Here is a 22,447-nt window from a genome sequence, read left to right as displayed (position 1 = left end):
TATTTTAGAACCACTATCTGAACTCATCATCCAAAGGCTATAACCGATAGCCAGATGTCAGAATCTTAATTTTTTGTTCTTTCAAGCTTTTCCCCAGTAGCTTTAAATAGAAGAATAAATTTTCTGCAGAGAAAGAATCTTCTATTAATAGCATTAGATCATTTCAGCACTTGAAAGGAAGAAATTAGTTGATTTTTTTAATACTCTTTAAAATATTGTAAGTTCTTTTATTGTGCAGGCAAGAGCGTCCGCCTTCAGAGTTTTAATTACTGGAGAAAAAAAAAATTCTCTCTTTCTCTGAGTTCAAAAAACAAAAATAGTGAATGAGACTATGTGAAATGGCTTAAAATAAACATCTTCAAACAATCTGGTCCTATGTGTCAGTTCTTTCTTATGCTTTGATAATCTCATCTCAGTTGTTGAAACAGACTTACACAGATTGCACAGGAGGCTTGAAGATAATTGCATGGACTTCTGCTTATCTGGTGCAGTGAATTGACAATAAGAGGTGTTGTTCTAAAGGGCAGTCTCAACAAATTTCCTCACTATATTTTCTCATAATGGAAAAAAATTGGCCAGTTACACTTCCGTGATCTCACATTCTAAGATCTCTCCTCATTCATTTAAGAAAATGAGAGGAAAACAAGCCGTAGGCTTCTCTGCCTTTTCCAAATAAATTTTGTTATCCTTTTATGTAAAACACTAAGAGAATATTCCAAGTGGCAAAGAGCTTTATACACAGCTTCACTTAAAAGCAAAAACATAAAACATGTTTTGTTCTGCAGTCACAGAAATTTCAGTCATTTATTGTAATGAATGGGCAATGTCAAAGGAACATACGGTATTTTTAGCTCTGCTTCATTACACAATGTGGTAAATGAATCCTGAATGCTTGTAACGTCTGAAAGCTTTCTCTGAGAAGAAAGGCTTTTCCTGCATAGTCTTGATTAAAGTCACTCTGTTAATGTCCAGAGGATCAGTAAACTGTACTATGCAGGAAGAGAAGGCTGCCTGCAGGATAAATAGTCAGCTCTGTACAAATGGTGAAATGATAGCAAAAACCAGAATTGGGTGTAAAAGCAGAATGTGTATAGAGAAGAGGAAGGGTAGCCCAGTGAGAAAGGGAGTAGTGTCTGATGGGGAGACGTAATTTCTGTGCGACAAATACCTTGTCTGACCTTATGTTCAGGAATTTAGGACTGGAGGTCTACGTTAGAGGCAGATAAGCTTAAGCTAACATGACTGAAACAGGGCAGTATAAGGCTAATAATACATGCCTGTAAAGGCAGTAGAACTGACAGGCACATTTGATACCAATATCCTCTGTTAATGTGTTTCACAACATTTTTTTACTGTTATGTTTGCTGTGTGAATCCATTTGACCTGCCAATGAGTATGCTTAGGCTTGAGTAAGTTGACCGACCTTTCTTTTTCCTCTCTTACTGCACAAGATCCTTGACCTGGTTTGATATGCTCTGCTCAGTCTAGACATGAGCCAAAGTATGAGGGATCTGGCTTATTCTAAACAAAGTTACGGGATTTCAGAATGAAGAATGGTTTTCTGCCATGAGTGTCCCCCATTGTTTCTAAATCTAATATTATAGGTAGCTTCGAACAGATTTAGTTTAGATATAACTTACACTGTATAGGAAAGAACAGGCAATGATGAATGTTAGCTTGGAATAGAGCGGATCAGCGTGGCAAGCACTGAACACCCTTCCAGTTCTCATAAAAGCCTGTGGATTTCAGAGTTTCTTGGAACATCACAGAATCAAATCCAAGCTATGCCTAGACCAGTGAAATTCAATACCATCATTACACAAAACAATCCACAAAGTCAACAGCAGCCTGAAATCTCTGCAAATGCCGAAGAACAGTAGCATAAATTTCAAGACAGAGTGATATGGAAATCTTTAAATATCTTAGTTTTCATTACACTGATAAGTAATCAGTGTTTGCAGCTAAGATATTGTCACTTCCTCTATTAGTTCCTATGCAGGTTTCTGGCACAAAGAAGCTTTCAGGAGATTTTTGTGGCTTTTTAGTGGTATACCCCAGAACACACATAGGCTTCCTCATGAGGAAGCAGTTATTATATTGTGGGGGGGTCTTCTTTCCAGCTCTCCATGACTCATGCAAGCAGCTGAGAACACAGTTAAAAAATGAAAGCTGAAAAGAAACTGAGAAGAGGGAGTAGTTATTCCACTTCTCTTTCTCTTGGAAGAACTAAAAAATACATAAATTTAGGTCAGACAGGGTAAAAATATTCCACACTGTTTTTCCTTCCATTCTGTTTGGGCTTTGTGAGACTTATAAAAACAGGCCAGGATATGGTTGAAACGAACAAGACTATTATTTACTTGCTTAATAAAAACCTCATGCACTGAAATAGAAGTTCAGTTGATATTCTGTGGTAGATTTAAAATGAAAGTTTTGTAACAGATCCGGTTCTCTCTTTTGCATAAAAAAATAATAAAATAAAAATTTAAAAAAAAAAAAAGAGAAGGGAAGGGAACCAGAGGAAAAAGTCAAAATATTCTTGCTGATGAAGGGCAATGGTTGGAAAAACATTCATTAGATGATTCCTTCTCAGAAACATGACCCAACTGAAAATCAACAGCTGGAGACCAAAGAACTACCTGGTATTGTTAGTTTTAAAAAGACATGTGAATTTAAAACCTGTTGCCAGGAAAATCAGCAAAACTCATCTGTACAAGACAGAGCCTCCTGACATGCTTTTAATTTTGAAAATGGTAGTTATTTTTTGTTCTTTTGGTTAAGCACTGACCAGCAGAATAGAAGTGTAATCATGTTCTCCTAGACGCTTCTCAATATCATAAATTCTTTTTTACACCATTACATTATAAAGTCTGTAAATGTAGAACTGGGGCAATCTTACCTGTTCAGGCAAAATGTGCAGAATAGGATTTTGATCAGCAATTTCTGTATGTATGTGAAACAAGGTACAGAGGGAGTTTGTAATACCAAGGCAGATTTAAGCTGCTTCACATTCGCCTTGCTGGCCCTGACCACTAAGTTGCCTTGACAAAGCCATGGGAAAATTTATTAGTAGGAAAATAGAATTGCTACAGCCTCTCCTGTTTCATCTACAAGCCGATCTAGGGTGAGCAGGACAATGCCTGACACATTAGCCACATGGTGACACTTATGGAAACCTTCCAGGCACTTAAAGGCAGATGTGGGGAACTTACCAATGCTGCAGTAGACTTTTAAATGCAAATACTGCTAGTAGACTTTTAACATATCAAAAGAGCCATTTCTCAGCAGTTATCACATTTTAGTTTAGCTCATGGCATTCTTTGTACCTACTTTGAATATGTTTGTATCTGTTTATATCAGTTTAAAGTAGTTCTTTCCAAGATGGTGTAAGTATTGTAGTCATTAAACATCATGCTTGTACATAACCATTGCCTAATATTCCTAAAGATAGTAACCATCTGCAAACATACTGTTGAGGTTTATTATGTGACCTTTGCAGTTGTTGTAAACAGTACAACCTAACTAGCCACAAAGTTTATCCTTGAAAAGAACATGAATATTAAAATGGCATTTAAGGCATTTCTCTCCCCTTCTTTCAAATGTAACCACTTCAAGAAATTATTATGATGCGTTTTCTGACTTGTTTCTAGCAACAATTGTCTAGTTTGTGTGGAAAGAATGTTTTATGAAGTCAAAATTAATACAAAACTCAGTTCTTGCACCTAACCGCATAAAGACTCACTCCAATTAATGAAATTGGTTGAACCTTAGTTAAATGCAAAGCCTTTCTCCACTAAATTCAGTGCACTATAAACCTTAGAAAAGAACAAGCTGAAAGAAACTTGTCCATCTGTGCATTACAGTAAATTTGCTTTTTCTGTCACAACCATAGCATCATTCTAGCAAGTTTGAAATTTTCATTATATTTATTTTGTTAATTTATGCACAGCAATTTCATTGATGCTAAAATGTCCTTCTGAAGGCCTCTAGGAAGAGATATGCCATCCTGGCCATAGGGATATGTAACAGACAAGTGTAGTATATGGATATTTCAGATAAGCTGTAAGATGGGCTAAGACACAATACAAGAGAATTTTTACTTTACCAAAAATTTAAGAAGCAAAGTATTGATGAAAGTTAGTGACTTTCAGTACCAACAACTCATCAGAATTTGCATGTGTGTTTAGGGACTTAGTAAGAGAAATAATGATCTTTATCCTTCCTGTGGAAAGAAAGTACAGGATTTCTTAGTTCATTTTTGGATGGATGGTTGTTTAGTTTGGTTGGCATTTTTGCTTTAAAGAAGAATCTTGTTTCCCTTGCACTTTGTAATGAAAAAGAGCCCCTTCTCTGTCAAGTTAGAGTCACAAGATCACACTACTTAAAATATGCACGCCAGATGATGTTGAGTCCTCAGCACCAGCTGTTCACAGACCCACTTCTAATGGACTGTGTTACTTGCTAACGTAGACACAGCCAATGTATTACGTTAACAAAAGGAATAGCAGTTACTTTCATAGTTGTTCTCCCTGCTTGGCTTCTGGGTGACATAGAGAGTTAATGGACAGAGATCACTGTTCGCCTGCCAAATTCTCATTTTGTTGTTGCCATTTGGGACATTGTCTCTCTATTCTATTTCTTACAGAGGGCAAAGATTACAACTCAGTAGTTTATTTTCATAGCTCCTATCATACAAGAAGAAAAAAATCTGGAATGAAGGCATTCCAAGAGCTGCAGAAGAGACAGCTTTATATGTTTTGAGTAATTTCCATGTTCATTCCTTGCCCTGAAGATCCTGCCATTCCCATTAGGAATAGATTGTGGTCTTGTTTCAGACAAACAGTGATAATCACTGCAGTAAATCTGATAAGCAATTATTTCTCTTGGCCCTCGACCAGTGGAGAATTTTAGAAGGCATATTGCTCTATTAGTACTTTAAAGATTATTAACCAGAGCCCATCAGTTTGGAAGCAGAATCTCAATTTTTAGAGTATGGACCTCCCAAGAACTCATTAATTTTTAAATATACTCAAACTCTACAGTTAAGCATGTTGTAGTTTTGTTAGATCAGTGCTTTAAAGTCCTTATCTGAACCTTGAGATTGTGCCAGGGTAAGGAGCAGATAATGTTAACTTTAACACAAGATTTAACACGTGAGAAGTGCCATTGCCCATGGGGACTTTGTAGTGTCTGACTCTCTGCTCTGTCTGCATGCACATATATGTGTGTGTCTTTTCAAGGGTGCTGAAGACAACAGAGGGTTTTGCAGTACCTTGCCATCTTTTGGAGACTGCTGAGTATTTAGTATAAATTGCCTCTTTGGAAAATACCAGTAGACATTGGAATAAATGGATCTTTAAAAACAGTGCTCTGGTCAAAGTATTTCCTACATGTGTCTCATATTTACATAATGTTAGGTGCAGCAGACCAAGCCATCTCTAGAAAGCATTTAACCATTCATTCAGGTGATATGACCTCCTAAGAAGGGTTTCATTACAATTTACATACCAACCAAATGTAGAGTCACTGGCAGCTTTATAACAGTTTTACAAGGAGCCAAACTGGATGCATAACCTTTAGACAAAAGTTGAATTCAGTCACTGTGTCTGTTCTCTATCTACCTTTCTCTGTAGCTGTTCTGGTTTATGTCATATTTTTGTTGTCTGAGTATTTCTTCTTCCAAATTTCTGCCGATTCTGTATAGCAGGCCTGGAATATGCACCAGAGACTGTTGACTAATGTGTATTTGTTGCCAATGGCTGTAAGGAAAGTGAAAGTGCGAAGCAGCAGGAGTGATAAAGGGGGGGAAAAAAAAAGGTAGATGCTTTTGTGTTTCACAAAGCAGAAAGAATGTTTTCTATCTGCAGTAGTGGCATTGAACAGTGACAGAGCACCAAAAGAGAGATGCGTGTTTGAGGGAAGAAGGAAATTATGCATTAAATTACAAGAGCATAAAAGTGCATAGAACATGAGGATTTGATTATTTCTCTAATATACAAGTTTGGGATGGATGTAACGTGAGAGATGATTGTATGTCTGACGGACATAGACTCCCATAAACAGAAGAAACTCTAAACAGGTCAATTCTGGGGTATGAATCCCAGAAAAAAGCAATGCATAGTTCCCTGTTAGCAAGCATGGTGCTCTTACACCAATGACTTCCCTGGGTGTTAGACGTCTCTGTAAATGTAACTGCTCTCAGGGATAAGCTGCAGTGAAATGGATTTGAAGGTGCCTCATGGAGACAGCACAGGGCGTGTTTCAGTCTGCAGACTCCCTGAGGAACCTATAAAAAACATCCTTTCAACAGGTTTGCAGCAAGGCTACAGCTAATTAAACAACTGCAGGTGATGAAACACTAGTCCTGCAGTGCAGACAACAGCTCTACTACCAGTGCATGGTAAGCCTAATTCAAGCCATTCCTGCACTTCCTGGGCTTGGCCTCCCTGTGTCCTGCAGAGCAGCATCTCTCCAAGAGGCTTGGGGAAACTGCCCGGACCTGGGAATTTGTAATGTGTGTGGTACAAAACCCTTTGCAGATGCAGGATGGACAGGGCTTGATGCACAGTCTGGCTCTTGGCCCTCTGCAGAGGCAGTGCTCATTTGACTTTATTTGAATGGATTTTTTGTGAATCTCAGAAGATGCTGCTCTGTCTGCTGCCTGAGCAAGCCCTTGCTGGGTGAGAGGCATGCAAATGTCAAATTTCTCCTCTCAAAAGAAGACACTGTACAGGCTTGGGTAACTGAATTAACTGTGATTATACAGCAATCCTTCATTAGCCTAATTTTCTTACTGTTATTTAGTTCTTCCTTATCCAGGTAAAGCATGTTGTGGTTTTCTTTACACAAACACTGAAAAACTTACTCTGTTAATGAATAGCTAATGTCACATTGTGCATTGTAAATCACAGGAAGTGCTATTGGGACTTGACACAATGATCCAAAACCATGAAAGGTTCCTGATTAATTTCTTTGCACCTTGGCTCATATGGTGGTAATGCTGTTAGGTGATATGTCAACTTCCCGAAGGAACATTTTCTGGAAGAAATCACAAATCTCAAGCATATAAAGTGTATTTTTATCTAAGAGATTTAGCTGGAGTTGCCACTTCCCTGCTCTCTTTCCTTTGATAAGTATAATCTGTTTCCCCGTGCATTTCAGCTAAAGCTGGTTTTAAGATCCAAATACTTTGAAGGGAGGCTCAGCATGACAGAATGGAAATAAACTTCCCTGGCAAGCACAGCCCCCTCCTACCACCCACAAATTATGTTTGGCGTTTTTTTTTCCTCCTTCAATTAAAGAAAAATGTTAAATCATAATTTAACATACTAAAGAGCAGTGGAAATTATAGAACAAGGATACATGGCAAACATTTGCATATGAAGTGAAAATGGAAGCTCAGACTCTGGAGACTGCAAGAAAGGTAGAGGAAAGCACAGTAACTTGCATTTTCTTGCAGGGAAGTATAAAAATCAAATCAGGATTCATACCAACCAGCTAAAAGAAAGGTGATACAGCCCAAGAGCAGCCTGTATTCAGTGGAAGCTGAACCTGGAGCTGTTTTGGGTATGGTGCTTATAAAGGACTCTATTCTCCTTTGTCATTCTGCCATTTATCTTAGTATTTTCAACCTGCCTTCATGTATCTCCATGAGTCTGCAGTCTGCACAAATTTGCTGTGCCAGATTTTCCCCCTAAGGTAACTCAATGAATGACGTAGTTATCATGTGGATGAACCTGGCCCACTATCCATCTGTTTTCTTATGAGATTAAACTGTTGGGTGAGATGAAATCTAAGGGGGGAAATCATGAACATAAAGGATTACAATTCTGGGAACAGAGAGATAAGAATTCAAGCCATTTTTACCTACACTATTGACCATACAAAACCTAAGAATTTGGATAGGTAAACATCTGAATTTGCACCTCAATCCTGTAATTTTCCCTACTTCGTTTCAATGTTTTTTCTAGTGTAACAAATATGATGTGTCAGAGCAACAGTCTATGTCATGTCAGCAGCTGTGCATCCAAAATTAGCTTACAATTACATTCAATAATGTACTACAGGTACCTTGCCTTTTCTAAATAACTAAACTGTACAGAACAAGGTTTTCTGTTTTACAAAGGATTCTGTGTACATCCTTCCATACCAACATTGAAACATCCACAGCTTCAAATACAAGGTGCTTCAAAATTTAAACAAATTTCAGGTTCATCAAAAGCTTTTTTCTCATTTCTAGTTTTAATTTCTAATTTCTAACAGTCATTCAAAATTGGAAAAATTGAAATACTCTATGTTCAAAAAGCTGAAAAGGAAACTTCAAACTGAGACATTCCACTGCAGTTTTCTTTCAAAGAGTCAAGAAAGAGAGCATGTCTGCAGAAATGCAGGTGACAGAAAACATTTTTAGAACAAGGAAGAGCTCCATCACAGGAAACATCTAACTAGTGCAATAAAAAAGCTCTTCAGTTTGAATTCTGCTTCTCTGGAACATAACAGAAGTGTTCAAAGGCTCCTAGACACAAACAATTTACCCCTATCCTGCAGATTCAATCACTGTGATCAGTTCTTCCTCTTTTAGGATGCTAAACTAAGGAAAAAGGGGTTTGTTCCTGCTGCTAATTCTCTTTCCCAAAGCTTGGGATAGTCCTTACTCTAAACCCAAGACAACCTTTCTGCCTTCTTTCCCCTGCAGGTTTCTCTCAGTAGATAAAAGTACCCTTTGTAGAGAAGTGCTGTTTCTTGGCTAACCTCAAAAATGTCTGGCTTGCATGATTCAGGACTGACCAGTAGTAGACATGTACCCTTTAAAAATTCAGCTCTCCCTGTGACATCTTCTTTTCAGAGGTAGACACTAATTCTAGGCAGCACTGAAAGCTAGTAGTGGTAAAGGCACCTGTATCCCAAAAGGTCATTTTGATTCCACTCACTGTCTCTACCTTCTGGAGTGGACCAAAGGGAACCTTTTTTCCTTTTTTAACTGTATCTGAGTTGCAAAGACTGATGCAATGACAACAAAGGGAAAACATGCAGAGCTGCATTACAAACCAGTTCATCAGGAAACAGAGCACGCCTGCCTTACAAATTTGCCTGCAGCTCTTGTCTGCTGTGTTATTTTTAAACTGCCTGCAGGTTGCAGATTTTTCAGTGGTCCTTCTCCTACCAGTGTACACAGAGGATTTAGCAAGACACAACTTCCATTACCATAAATTTAAGTTACCAAAATTCCCAGCACATTAAAATTCAGCATCCTTCATCTTCCCATAAACTTCTTGCTGCAATTTGCGTATTCACAAGAGGGCATCCCACGTCTCTTACAGACTCTGTCCATGGCAAGGTCAGTATAACTTGGCTCTGCATTCCTGATATTCCCAACTGCCTGTGGAAGTACATCAGCCTGTGGAGTGCAGCCTGCAGTGCTATAATCAGCAACCCAAGCATCGAGCTACAGACTCTGGCTCATCATGAAAAACCCAAGAAGATAGACCCAACTGCCTGAACCCAAAGCTCATTTTCACAACACTGTTATCACTCAGACGTGATCGCTTCAGCACCAAAACCATATGCTGTACAAATGAAGGCTATGTGCAGGCATAGAGCACTCATCCATCACACACCCCAGGACACAAACTTCACAGTACTCCCAGCAAACCTGCCCCACTTCTGGGGGAGGCTGGAGGGGTTAGACTTGACATATGTAAATGGGAGAGCTCTGTGTGCAGAAAAACTTCACAATCCATGCATAATTCCTATAGAGAAGGGACTAACAGGAAGAGTAGTCTATTTATGTCACCATGATATTTTAAGGAGGAAAGCAGTGGGGCATTTTTCAGAAACACCGATCACCACAACTGCTGCTGATGTAAAGAGATGTCATACCTCATACTATCTGAGGGGTGAGACCCTGCAGCCAAATGTAATGAATATTATGGTTTGTTTCCTTCTTCTTTGTTGACTGGTTTATTCTGCAGCCCAGAGCAGTACTACAGGGTAATACCCATCACGTCAGAACCTCTCCCCTCATCTGATTTGGGATGTTTCAGACATCAAACCATTCACACTCTTGACCACTGTTAGGAGCTCTAGAAATGACCCCATCAGCAGGGGCACAGCTACATTCATTGCTACCCCTTTGGCACACACAGAGCAGATGATAAATGTGTGATATGTGAGGAGTTTGGTTTGGATCTGGAGCTCCAGCACAGAAGCCTTTGCCCTCAATAGGGTACAGCAGGGACTCGAAAGTAATTTTGATATAAACAGGCTTCAGTCAGAGCAAAATCCTCTGACCCACAGGGCTGGTGATGTCTCCTTGTGGGACAGTGTGGGACCAATTGGTCTGTCTCTGCAGCGATGGCCAAGCAGAGCCTGGCCTCCCTGTGTTGGGTAGGGTTAGGTTGCTGTGCTGTGGGTTAAGCTTGTACTTGCTTGACCCTGTATAACAACTGTCCCTCATCTTTCTACATTACACAGCTAGTTAAGCTGTTCCTTATTTCTCCCTGCTGACTTGGAGAGTCTTGATTTGGCTCTTGGCTGTTTATATTTTGCAGACATCCTCTATATAATTGCATGGCCTGGCCCCAGGCTATCAGGCTCTGGGAGAAATAACCGCATTATTCCACAGAACAGTTAGCATAATTAAAATATTGATTGCAGATTAAAAAAATGTGCTGAATATTTCACAGAGTGGTTGGAGGGTTGGCAAGTCTTGGCAGCTTGTTGGCTACAGGAACTGGCTGATATTTAGGCGTGCCTTCTTCAGTATTCATTGCTGTACGTGGGAACTGCTTTTTGTGCTGTCAACTTCTTATCTTCCAAGCAGCCAACCCACAACCAAGAAAAACTGAACTGACTGGAAACGAGGAGCTCCAAGGGCTTTCTTGTGATTCTTATTGCCAGTGAGACCATTTCCTTGTTATTTATGACTTCAGGACATCTGTCTTACTGTGTCTCTATCTATTTTTATTTGTGTCCATCTCTCCAAATGCACAGTGTAGGAACTGCATATGGTGAGAATGTACCAGGTGATAAAACCATTTGCTTAAGAACTGTCTGTACCATATGAGAAGCATTAATAAAATTTAAAAGCCCACAAAAACCTCCACTGAAACATTTGGTTTAGCTACTATTCCTTCTTTGACATTTGATTTCTATCTGTATTTCATCTGTAACCAAAGTCTAAGGCATAAAATCCTTACATTTCCACAACCAAGAGGGCAGAAGGGGATGGGAGAAACCCAGCTGACAGGGCTGGTAGGAACTACAGAAGCACTGTTCACTCCAGGGCTCTTAGGGAATTCTTAGTGCCTTTGCGGTGTCTCCCCATTTTCTTTCTTAGGGGCATATCTGGGAAAATAAAGATTGCTACAAACACATAGGTTTGGGTTTGAATGACTTCCTGGTTCTCTCTACATCCCCTGCTATCTGGCAAAAAAGGTAAAATGATCTCATGCTACCAGTGTTAAACAAAACATGTGGATGATGCCTAAACCACTTTGCAGACACCTACATCCTGAATGAAATGCAGCAAGATCAGTAACTTGCCAAGGTACTGCTTTAAATCAGCTTCTTATTTAATCTTCACTTACATGCTTCAGAAATTCCTAGAATGGTAGGAAGTGTTTGAGCAGCAGTGCAGTCTCACAAGCAGGGCCAGGGATGGTGAGGCTGAGCTGTCCTACTCCACTGTAGCTTCCAGGGACAAGGGTCTGATTTACAGTCTGATCTGCAGCACTTTTGAGATGAGCTAATTTTGTGAACATTTCCATTCCCACTCAAGGGGTGTCACAAGAAATGGCCAAATGCTATTTTCTGAGGCTTCTATTACAGCTTTAAAGCAATCATAATAGCAAATTAGCAGACCTACTCTGCCATTTTCCATTCTCATTGCCATCTCTGTAATCAAGAGTAGCTCTACTTCTTCAAAGCTTATTTCTGCAATACTTCTCATTTTTGAATACGCAATTAGGAAGGGAGTGTGATATCTTGGCACTCCAGCTGTGGTCTGTAGGCTACTGCCCTCCTTCTGTGATAGGCTTATTGCTAGTTTCTGCTCTCAACTTAATACTGACCTCCAAATTGTAAATCATAAGTATCACCTTGGGTAGACACCATTCTTTCAAAGGCAAAAATATATTTTTACGTACATTTAAAATCTCTTCTAGCTTAAACCCCAAGATAAGCTCTGTGGAAGGAGACAAAAGATGCTCTAAATTCAGTACACAGGGAAATTCACTGGGCATGCACAAGGGCGGCGGGGCGGGGGGGGGCGGGGATTGTTACAGCCTTTTCTCTGTTCTGATAGTTCACATGGCCAAGTTTTTAGTTTGTCTCCACTGAATGATTCATCTCTATTACCAGTATTTTCAAAATTAAATGGAAGAGGAGGAATGTGTTCATTCCCCTGCTGTGTTTAATAATCTTGCAAAAATTATTTCCTGTTTACTTGGAAATCCTCACCTTCATGCTGTGATTTAAGCATTTTCACCCGTTAACTTAAAAACAAAGCCTAGAAGATGCTGTATAGTTTTTATCTTGCAGTCACATAAAGCGATTTATGATAAATGTTGTTGTTCCAGGGAGAAATTACTTGCAAACATACATATGTTCATAGCTCCACATTGCTCATTTAAATCATAACTGATTGTTGAAAAAAAATACAAATTGTCATTCAGTTTTTATTCATGTAACGTCTCTGATGAGTGATGGCAGCTTCTCTTTTAACAATCACTGTATTGGTGCTCAAATACAAATCTCAGTAAAGACATCAATAACCCCATTTATGGAACTGTGCTACTTTCATGGTACTGGCCAGCACACAACTGTGAATAGTCAGTATGTATTGTTTCATGCAAGACTTGTCTGTAAGCAAAACTTACAGTGTATTTTCAAGACAAAATATTAAAAATACCTAAATTGCTTTTCCAGCTGAAGCATTATCTCTGAATTCCTGTGGCTTGGCTGGACAAAAGGGAAAGAATTTTCCCCTTAGGTTCCTCAAGGAATAAATTTGCACAACAGTTCTAAGATTTTACTTACGTAGCACATATCAAACAAACTATTCTTATATAAAAGGTTTGCATTAGCTCACACAAGCCAGTGTGTTCTGTGTTAGCTTATGTGGAAAGAGTTCATTTAAAAAGGCAGCAATATCCTGTTGCCTGAGAACAGAACTGGAAGCTGGGAATTCAGAAGGGACCTGAGCTTTCTCACACTTCCTCTCAGCTTTTCATAAAGGTCTAAATTCTTCTAAATGAACATTACATTTACGTGATTAACTGGAGGCCGCGTGGGCCTGGTTTACAGATATGTTAAATTTCTACTGCTCCTATTAAAGCTATTGGGAGCTCTCAGCTCTCCGCGTTTCAGAAGGCTGTAATGCAGTTACACGCAGCCCTTGGGAGGGAGAGTAACACCAGTACCTTGGTGAGTACCAGGCTTGGACAAAGGTAGGAAAGAGACGGAATAAAGCAGAGGGTGTACAAATTCAGCACATCCCCCTCTCTATGGGCCTAATAGCCCTGATTAATGCATGAGGGACAGCAACAGTGGAGATACTGAAGTATTTGGCATCCAGACAGGTACTGTGCAAGACCAGAGTCAAGAGAGCAGCTGGTAGGAAGCACCGGGCTGGCACAGTGAGGTTGAACGCCTCTCTGGCTGGTGTCCCTCAGCCTGGCCGCCAGCTCCAGCAATGCAGAGACTTTCTTTCAAAGTCTTGCACTGCTTATCTTGGTGACTAGACTGAACGCTTGTTAGCTGGTGAGCCTCCATTTGTCTCCCCTTTTTAAGTCTATGCTGAAGCTAAATGTCTAACAGCTGGCTTTCCTCTCTTCCCCTATCAGATGAGATGGAGCAGTCCCCTGCAATGCGTTCTGACTACTTGGTCTCAGGGATTCGAACTCCGCCAGTGAGGAGGAACAGCAAACTGGCAACACTGGGCAGGATCTTCAAACCATGGAAGTGGCGGAAAAAGAAAAACGAGAAGCTAAAGCAGACGTCTGCAGGTAGGATGAGAACAAGAGAGTGATGCTGCACAGAGCAAAGCTTAGCTTGGGTGAAATTTGCTTACACAGGAAATGTAAATGGTGACCTGATCTAAACCTAATTCAGAGATTTCAGCACGTTACAGGCTAATAATGTTTAAGGCTAGAAAGGGCCCATATAGGCTGACTTCCTATATAGTACAATATAGTACAATATAGTACAAAATGTACAATATAGTACATTTAGAAGGAAAGGTCAAAATACAAGAGTGAAGCACAAGCCTCGACACAGTCTGCTTTTCATGGGCTGTCTCTTCTCCAAAATAGGATACATTTATGGCCCCAAGAATCATCACCCCTTTTATTTGGGATGAAGACTATATAGGTCACAGTAATATTACGAGAAGTGACAGGAGGGAGCTACAGCCTGTAAAATGCCTTCCCTCAAGCACCGGTCTCTGTGGTGAAGGAGCCCAGCACACAGCACTGCATGCTCTCGCTAGTCCCCAGGGATGTCCCAGGAGTTCATTAAGGAGACAAACTCACTTGCCTTAAGATAGGATGGTGCAGTTCCCTCCACTTGCCCCAGTATCTTGTGGAGTGTCAAAGTAAAGGACACCGCTTCCTGAGGCAGCTCCAATGTGCCATATTAAACAGCATGAAGGCTCTAATATCCTCTAATATCCATTACTCTGCACTCAGTGTGATCAGAGTGTAGGTTAGATCATAAATCTCAGCTCTACCTGTGGGTGATTTTACAGCTGTTTTAACAAAGGAAAAGGCACAAACAGGCTGACCAGTCCATGTTCCCCAAAATGAAATCCCTGCAGTTCTTTCCAAGCACAGAGTAGTTGGGACTAGGGGGAATTTCCACACTGCATCTTTCTCACTCCATTATATGAATACTCTGTTGTTAACTGGTGCTGTCTTATGCTACTATTTTATGCAGTGCTGGAGAAGAAGATGACAGCACGACAAGGTCGGGATGAACTCATTAAGAAAGGCCTTCTGGAGATGATAGAACAAGGTAAGTAAAAATTCTTCATCTTTTTTATCAGTCTTTTTTAAGACAATAGGAAACACGTAACTTTAAAAGAAGAAACCTAACAATCAAATTAATAAAAAGAAAAACCTTCAATCCAAACAGAGAGGAAAATTCAGTATCTGAATCAAGTATGTCTTTCTTCAAATTCCTCCCTGCTGCAATCAATCCATGCAGTTTAATTTTTGATGTTTTACCATCTTGAATGCAGCTCCATCTTTGCTTGATTTATACATGGTGCAATCTGATCTTGTATGTATGTTTTATGCAATTGCTCTAAACCTAGCTAAATCCTACTGCCAAGAAAGTCAGCTAAAGCTGGTATAAAGGTATAAATATAAACTTATACAGATGCATTCAGCTAATATGTACAACCCATGAATCCAAATCTCATGAAATGATATTAACATGATGTTTTCAGCTGTCTTTCCAGTAAACGAAGTTTGTGACAAAACATATCACCATTCTGCCTGTTTTTCATTCACATGGAAAAGTGAAGCATTTGATAGTGTCATTTTAAAGCTTTCCTGAGTACAAACCAGGTTCAGCAGAAGTCACTGAATGAAAGATGATGAAGTGTCAGAAACATGCACAAAGGATTGTGGTTCTGTATATCCCTGCTCCAAAGCTTTGACAGATGTTTAAGGGAGACATCTGGGTGACTATTCTGCAAGATCAAGTGAGCTCCCAATGTTACGGACAACATCCCACTTGCCATTTCCCCCTAAACAGAGATAAAAAAAATAAATCCATCTTTACTTTGAAAACTTTATAGCAGAAAGTACTGTCATGAAGAAAGACTAGCCTTTTGAGTTTGACCAATCTGATAGATACAAATTACGTTCTTTGAAACTAATAATTGAGTTTCCTTGTATAAAACAAATGCCATGCCTATAAATAGGCTGTGGGACAATACTCAGTGATGCTATGCTGGAGTGTAACCGAGCAACTGAAGAGTCAGAAAAAGAGCATTTTAAGCACTTTTTTTTTTTTTCATTGCAGTAGAGCAATTTTCATATTATGTTATTTGATACATTTTAATATGAGTTTTACGTTCAAGTTAAAAAAATAATCTACCAAACCATCAGCTTATTCTAAAATGGAAGTTTTCAGAAGGCTCATTTTTAATTCCTGTCCATTGAACTCTGTGTCTCTCATAATTCTAGATAATCAGTTGCCATATTAACATATTAGCACTATTGGATAGAAAAATACACCCCATTTCTGTTAGGAGTATGAAGTTTCCCCATAATCCATGAATCTGAAGACATGCATATCTAGAGCTTTGCAAAAGAACAGTAAAATAAACTTCCGTAGAGCACATTAAAAGGTAATAACAATAGTGAATCAATAAACCTCTTGCATGCATAAAGAACTGCTTGGGAGAAAAACAGATGATGCTAAATTGCAAGATCATTTTAACAAAATTAAATTGGTTTTAAGTAAATACCCATCCAGTCCAATGAGGAGTGATGACAAGCTGTGCTTTTAAAGAGGCCGCTGCAGACTGCTTACCTGTCTGCAATAAAGTTGCATAGAACCCCTATAAATGTCAGACAAATATTCAGTACCACCCTGCTGCCCAGAAAGGCAAGAATGGCTAGCAGTCAGTTGAAGGACACTGCAGCCACCTGCAAGTTATTTTTCTTTACTGAGTATTGTGAATCTCCAGGGTTCTTTTATTATATTATTAGTAGAAGCAGCTTATTAACTGGAATAAAAAATTGACCCAAATAATTCTCAGTAAATGATTAGTGCCCTACTTGGACTGAGCTGAAGCGGCAGCAGTTTCAAGGCTAAGTCCTCGTTTACGCAGGAAGTTGTAATTGTTAAAGCAGTAATACTATGCTAAAAGACTACAGTAAATCCTAAAATCCCTCTATTTCATCAGGCTCTACTCCACTTCCAGGGACCTGATTCCTGCTCACTTTCATAAATAGCCCAAACTGGGATGAAGCTGTAGTCTGAGAAACCTCCAGATTTGCTTCATGCATTTACAATGGCTGTGTCACACTCCAGTTTCATAGCACGAGGTCTGTCAAGCAGCATTTTGAACTGGACTGTTTGGCTCAGAGCAAACCACAAAGCTAGCGCAGACTCTGCATCAATCTGTGAGCAGCCCAGGGTGAAATTGCACCGTCCTTGCTTTGGTGATGAGTCATCCTAACAGGTTATGTCACCCTTTCTCCTCACACAACCCCAAATCCCAGCCACCCTGTGCAGTTGCACAGTCTGGGCCCCTTCTGTTCTCCTCTTCTCTCCAGCTCTGCTCACACAGACCAAATGCCAACCTGACCCATGAAAACTCCTGAACCTGAAATACAGCTTCACTCTAGGGAACCAGCTCTCTAAGAGGTTATAGGGTGCAGGGTCTGGCATACAGTGGGATTCATTCCCAACAAAATTACAGCCCTACTTCTTCTGATTACTTTACAATACTCAAGACTCTGCTGCTTTCCTTACCAGTGGGTCTAAGGTCTGTGCTTTCTCCTGTCCCTGGATGGTCTCTAAAATACAGTGTTGGGACCCTCTGCCAATCAAAGCAGCACACCCACTTTGATCTAAGCATAAGCTGATCATTTCTGACCAGGAACATCGCTGTTGTGAGTCTCAGACACTCCTCAATAGAAATTCTTCAACAGGACTGTCTTCTGCTTGTCATTACTTCATTAGTCATTACACTTTCCATTGGCTGGGAACTGAAGGAACTCATCTCTGACTGCAGTTTCATTGAGGCACAGCTGTCAGCAGCTTGCCTTTCCGAAGGATGTGAGGAATGTGCAAAGCAGAGTAACCTTGAAAACATTTAGGGAGCTTCCCCTGATATTCTCCCCATTGTGAGCACAAAATTGATCAGATGTAGCTGTACTTACAGCAATGAGAGATAAGGGCTGCCTGTCAAATAATGCAGGCAGCTGTTAATACACCGATGATTATGTATAGGCTGGCTTCACAATGAGCTGAAATGTAGGCAATGAACTTTTTCCCCCTCCCCTTCCCTGTATCATAGCAACTGTGCTACTGCAAGGGCTATTTTAAGAACAGTAACTTTTCACCAAACGTGATTATGAGGCAGACTGAGTGAGCTCAGCGTACAAAAATACTGCATCCCTTCCGCAGCATCTCTGGGCCAAAATCTGATACCCTTACCCAAAAGCACAATAAATTACACTGCATGTTGTCCAAATAGTATTAAATAGGGATAGCCGTGAATGCTAGCTATTTTAAATCAATGTTCAACAAACTTGTCATGATACCATTGCAAGAAAACATATCCCTGTCGGGAGCTTCCAGAAAGGCGTGTCTAGGGCTGAGAAATACAAGTTAGGAGGTCAGGGGTGGACAGCAGAGATGTCCGTCAGTGTGGAGCGCTGGCTAGAGTGGAAAGTAATTGCTTTCTTTGGTTTGCAGCAGTGATGTCGATCTTGTAAATTCTGAGACAGTCGTGAAGTAAAAGGATAGTTTGTATTCCGAGGACTCTTGCCTGAATAGGAGAATACTAGAAAAGCTTCAGTCATCAAGATGCGTACAGCTGCAGGGATCACTGGCACAGAAATCTTTCAGAGTAAGCAAAGGGAGCAGTATCTAGGTCTGCATGAAGAGGGATTTGAATTTCTGATCAGCTCAATCACACAGGACATGCTTTTCAAAGCTGAGTAACTAAAACTATGCTCAAAACCTACAGCTCGGTAGGGAATATTAGCAGCCTTGTCTTCGGTAAGGCCCCGGCATTACTGCTGGGGCAGCTGGATGGCACTGTGTTATGCACGGAGCCTGACACAACTCGGACATGTCAGACCAACCTGTGAATGTGCTGCACAATGAGCTCTGCTCGTGCAAAGAATTGCCTTCTCCCAGAGACCTCTGATTTCCCATACTTGTGCTCATCTCCCACATAGCAGGTGCCTCCAGAGTACAGTGGCCTTCCTGTACATGCACAATGGCCATTTGTCCAGGCTGCTGGCTGCTCACAGAAGAAGGTGCCCCCTGAGAAAACTGGGTGGATATTAGTATCTCGATATGCTGGTGTCCACAAGTTTTGCATTACAGATGCTTAACATTGTTAGAGATCAGGTGCTGCTCTAAGGCAAATCTCAGTCCCCTGAGCACTACCAGTTTGAGACTCACTCTTCTCAAGACAACAGCAGGGATTTTCAGGTTTCACTGCTCATGGTTTAGTTAAGATTAAATCATTTGGTGTTTTAGATACTGAAGGCAAAGCCTGCACTGGTGACGATGCCACGAGAGCAACACAGAGTGACCCTCCAGCTCCTGCGTGCCAGGCACTTGCCTCAGAAGAGGTGCAGCAAGAGAGTACAATAGCTGCCACAACGAATGTGACCTCGTTTGGTGAGGAGCTGCGTTTGGATGAGCTGAAAGAAGATGCAGGTATTGGATACAAAATGTTTTCAAAAAACTATAAAATGTTAAAAAAATATTTCTGCTAAGCTATTTTATAAGGAGTCAAATATGTCAGTGCATTAAAGCGTCAGAACACCTTGTTCAGCTTAGCCCATACTAGGTTAGCAATCAGTACTTAAAACCAGTGATTTTTGAGACTGCTACCAAATTGAGGGACCACACAAAGCTTGGCATAATGGGATTAGTTGGATTATGAGACGATTCAGTTTTGGCATGGTGCCCCTTTGGTATTAGCAGTGACTGCTGTGAAGATGAAACACGCTTCTCAAAAACATTTCTTAAACTTCTGTGCCAAGCCTGAAATTGTTTGTCCTGGCTCCGGAGAACAATGTCAATACACAGCCCACACTGTCCATATCATCACCCTGTCTACAATATGCTGCAAATACAAGTGAAGTTCAATACCAGGAACACAGATAAGCTAAACCAGGTTCCTTTCATGCAACCATGCTCTGGCAGAGCTCACCCGTGACAGCAGTTCCTTGGGACCAGAGCAGCCAGGCACAACCCAGCAGCAGGACGGTTTCCATTTACTTCCTGATAACCAAGAAATGCAAAGCTGCAGAGATAATGCTTTATCCTAGTCTGTGAGGAGTGCCATGTAGTGATTACCGGTCTTCCTGCCCTCTGGTCAATCTTTACACCTTGTCCATCTGCCCTGGTTGCCTTTTGTTCTCCTTCCCACCCCATGCCCTGCTTTCTCTGGGGTCCCAGACCCTGGCCACTTTCAGCAAGCCCACCCCTACCTGCTGTGGTTTGCTGAGCAATGCTGCCTGCTTATGCCCTCAACCTGCTTCAGCAGCTCAGAAGGGAAATAATTCTCTGAAGCGTTTTCCATTTCTTTGCTTTATCCTTTCCCACTTCCTTTTCCTCCTGTCCTTTCCATCCCCATGACTCATGCAATTTTGTTCCCAAAACAGCAAAAGTTTTGCTTTTATATAACACTCTTTTGGCCCATTTGTAGCTTCACTCCACTCTTAATTGCTTTGACAACGGAAACTATTCTGTCTCCCTAAAAGTATCTCTCCTCATGTTTGCTCATCACAAGGATTTTTTTTGTAAGCTTAACAATACCTTTCCATCACCCACCACCTTCTTCATTTCAACTACATGTGTTATTTCATCAAGAAATATCCCAAAGCACTGTATGTGGGCTTCTAAAGATTTATCCCCTCTCTTTTTTGTCTCTTAAAATAGAGACACAATAGAGAATTGGACATAGACAGCCTCTATTAATACAGGCCCTTAATGCTGTTTTCCTTTCTCTTCAAACTATCATTTATGGCTGTGTTTCATTTTGTATCACCCTAAGAATTGATTGAGGCAAAACCATTCATCTCCCTCTTCTTAGAACAACCAGATTAAGATCTTGCCCAGAATCCTTCAGGTCTTTTTTTTTTACTCTTTTCTAGAGCATTTCATTCCATATTGCTAAGGAAATTTCTCTCTGAACTTCTAATTCTTACCATTGGGACAGGCTATCCTGGAAAGATGGCACTAATAATATATCATGTATTTAATCTTATGGCTCTGCAAAACCTAGTACTATGATCTAAAATTTACCTTACACTGCATTCAAAATTGTGTATTGAGGCTTTCAAAATCATCCCATTTCTTACATCTCTTTCTCTAATCCTAGTTCTTTTTATTGTCTCCCTGGCACAACCTTTTCTCTCTTCTGTATTTCTTTTCCTCCATTTTTTGAGGTGTCATTTTTCCAGGTTCCAAAAAGTAACAGTGGAACTACCTTCTCCTGTCTTCCTGGTTTGCGAGACTCCACTCCTATTTGTTGGAAATCTTCCTAACTCTTTCAGCGGTGGCCCCTGGCTTTTAAAATAATTATTGTCAGTCAAGTCTTTATGTGCTAATTTATCCCTGTCTGTGCATTCTAGCATTCCTGTCCCTAGTGAGTCCGCCTTAAGGAATTCATTGGGTGGGAAAGCTCTTCAAAATTGTCAGTGTATTGCTAAGTTTATTATAATGTTGAGTTTATTATAACATTTGTCCTTGGGCTCAATCCAGGCCCAGTGCAGTAGGTGTCTTTCCACAAATTCATGTGAATATTTGACCAGCTAGGAACAACATGAATATATTTGCTTTATACCCAATATGTTGTATTTTATCCTGAGGATGTGGGATGAAGGCCAGGGAGGAGGAGAGGAGGAAACAAAAGGAAATATTTATAGACTTCATGTTTGGTTAATACACAGAAAAAGAACAGCCTAGGCAAACAGAGGGCAGTTTTTCCTGCCTAGCCTAGCCGGTGGGCTTGGGGGCAGGATTTTTAGCTGGTGGTGAGATGGCATTTTGACAAGTGGCATTCCATGAGTAATTTGCTACTCCAGCAAGGAGTCTAGTGCTGAGCACTTGGAATATTTTCAGCAGGATAATATTCACTCTGCAGTATGAAAACTGTTAATAGGTTTGTGTACTCAAGACTGAGGTCTGCCTTCAGACTGAATCAAACGTGTGCTGCTGTTACCAGAAACAACCACAGAAGAAAACCAGAAGCAAACCATTCTTTGCAGGGAATGTAAAATGGCCATTCTTTAGAGAACAGCGCGCAATGCCAGACTGTTTTTGTGATACCACTCTCAGAACAGGATGGAGTTCAGAAACAAAATGATCTGTGTGACTGAGGCTGAGTGTGTTTCAGATCCACCTTCTCTATAGGAAAAGTCTCACTATGGCTGCTCCTCTGCATTTGTGTCAAACAGCACTTCATGTCCCAGAGAGGTCTACTGATTTCAGTGAAGTTACTGCCAGAAGAAAGTATCGCTCCACTCAGGGGAATGCACTCAAATCTCACTAATTTTCCCATCAAGCTACTAACATCTAGTGGAGCTCTTGATCCTTCTGTAATGTAACCCATTAGTGACTTTATTTTTCTCTTCCTCTATTCCACATTTTGTTTTCTATGCAGTAGGCAAAAAAACCTGAAGTGATGTCAGCCTGGAACAAAGCATTTCTCTAGAAGTAGATTTAAAAGAAAATTATT

General features: G+C 40.4%; 1 protein-coding gene across 2 annotated transcripts in view; it reads left to right on the top strand.

Moving 5' to 3' along the window:
• PHACTR3 (phosphatase and actin regulator 3) overlaps window positions 1-22,447 on the top strand; it is a 115,075-nt gene that overhangs the window by 47,563 nt on the left and 45,065 nt on the right. For both annotated transcript variants that reach the window (XM_074888309.1, XM_074888310.1), the window contains exons 2-4: window positions 13,845-14,006; window positions 14,935-15,012; window positions 19,234-19,416. In XM_074888309.1, coding sequence (XP_074744410.1) covers window positions 13,845-14,006; window positions 14,935-15,012; window positions 19,234-19,416 — 423 coding nt within the window. The remainder of the gene's footprint in view (window positions 1-13,844; window positions 14,007-14,934; window positions 15,013-19,233; window positions 19,417-22,447) is intronic.

Source organism: Strix uralensis, chromosome 18 (genome assembly GCF_047716275.1).
Source record: "Strix uralensis isolate ZFMK-TIS-50842 chromosome 18, bStrUra1, whole genome shotgun sequence".
In the NCBI taxonomy this organism is placed as follows: domain Eukaryota; kingdom Metazoa; phylum Chordata; class Aves; order Strigiformes; family Strigidae; genus Strix; species Strix uralensis.
Note: the sequence above shows the minus strand (reverse complement) of the source record. Positions and strands in the feature narration are given on the sequence as shown.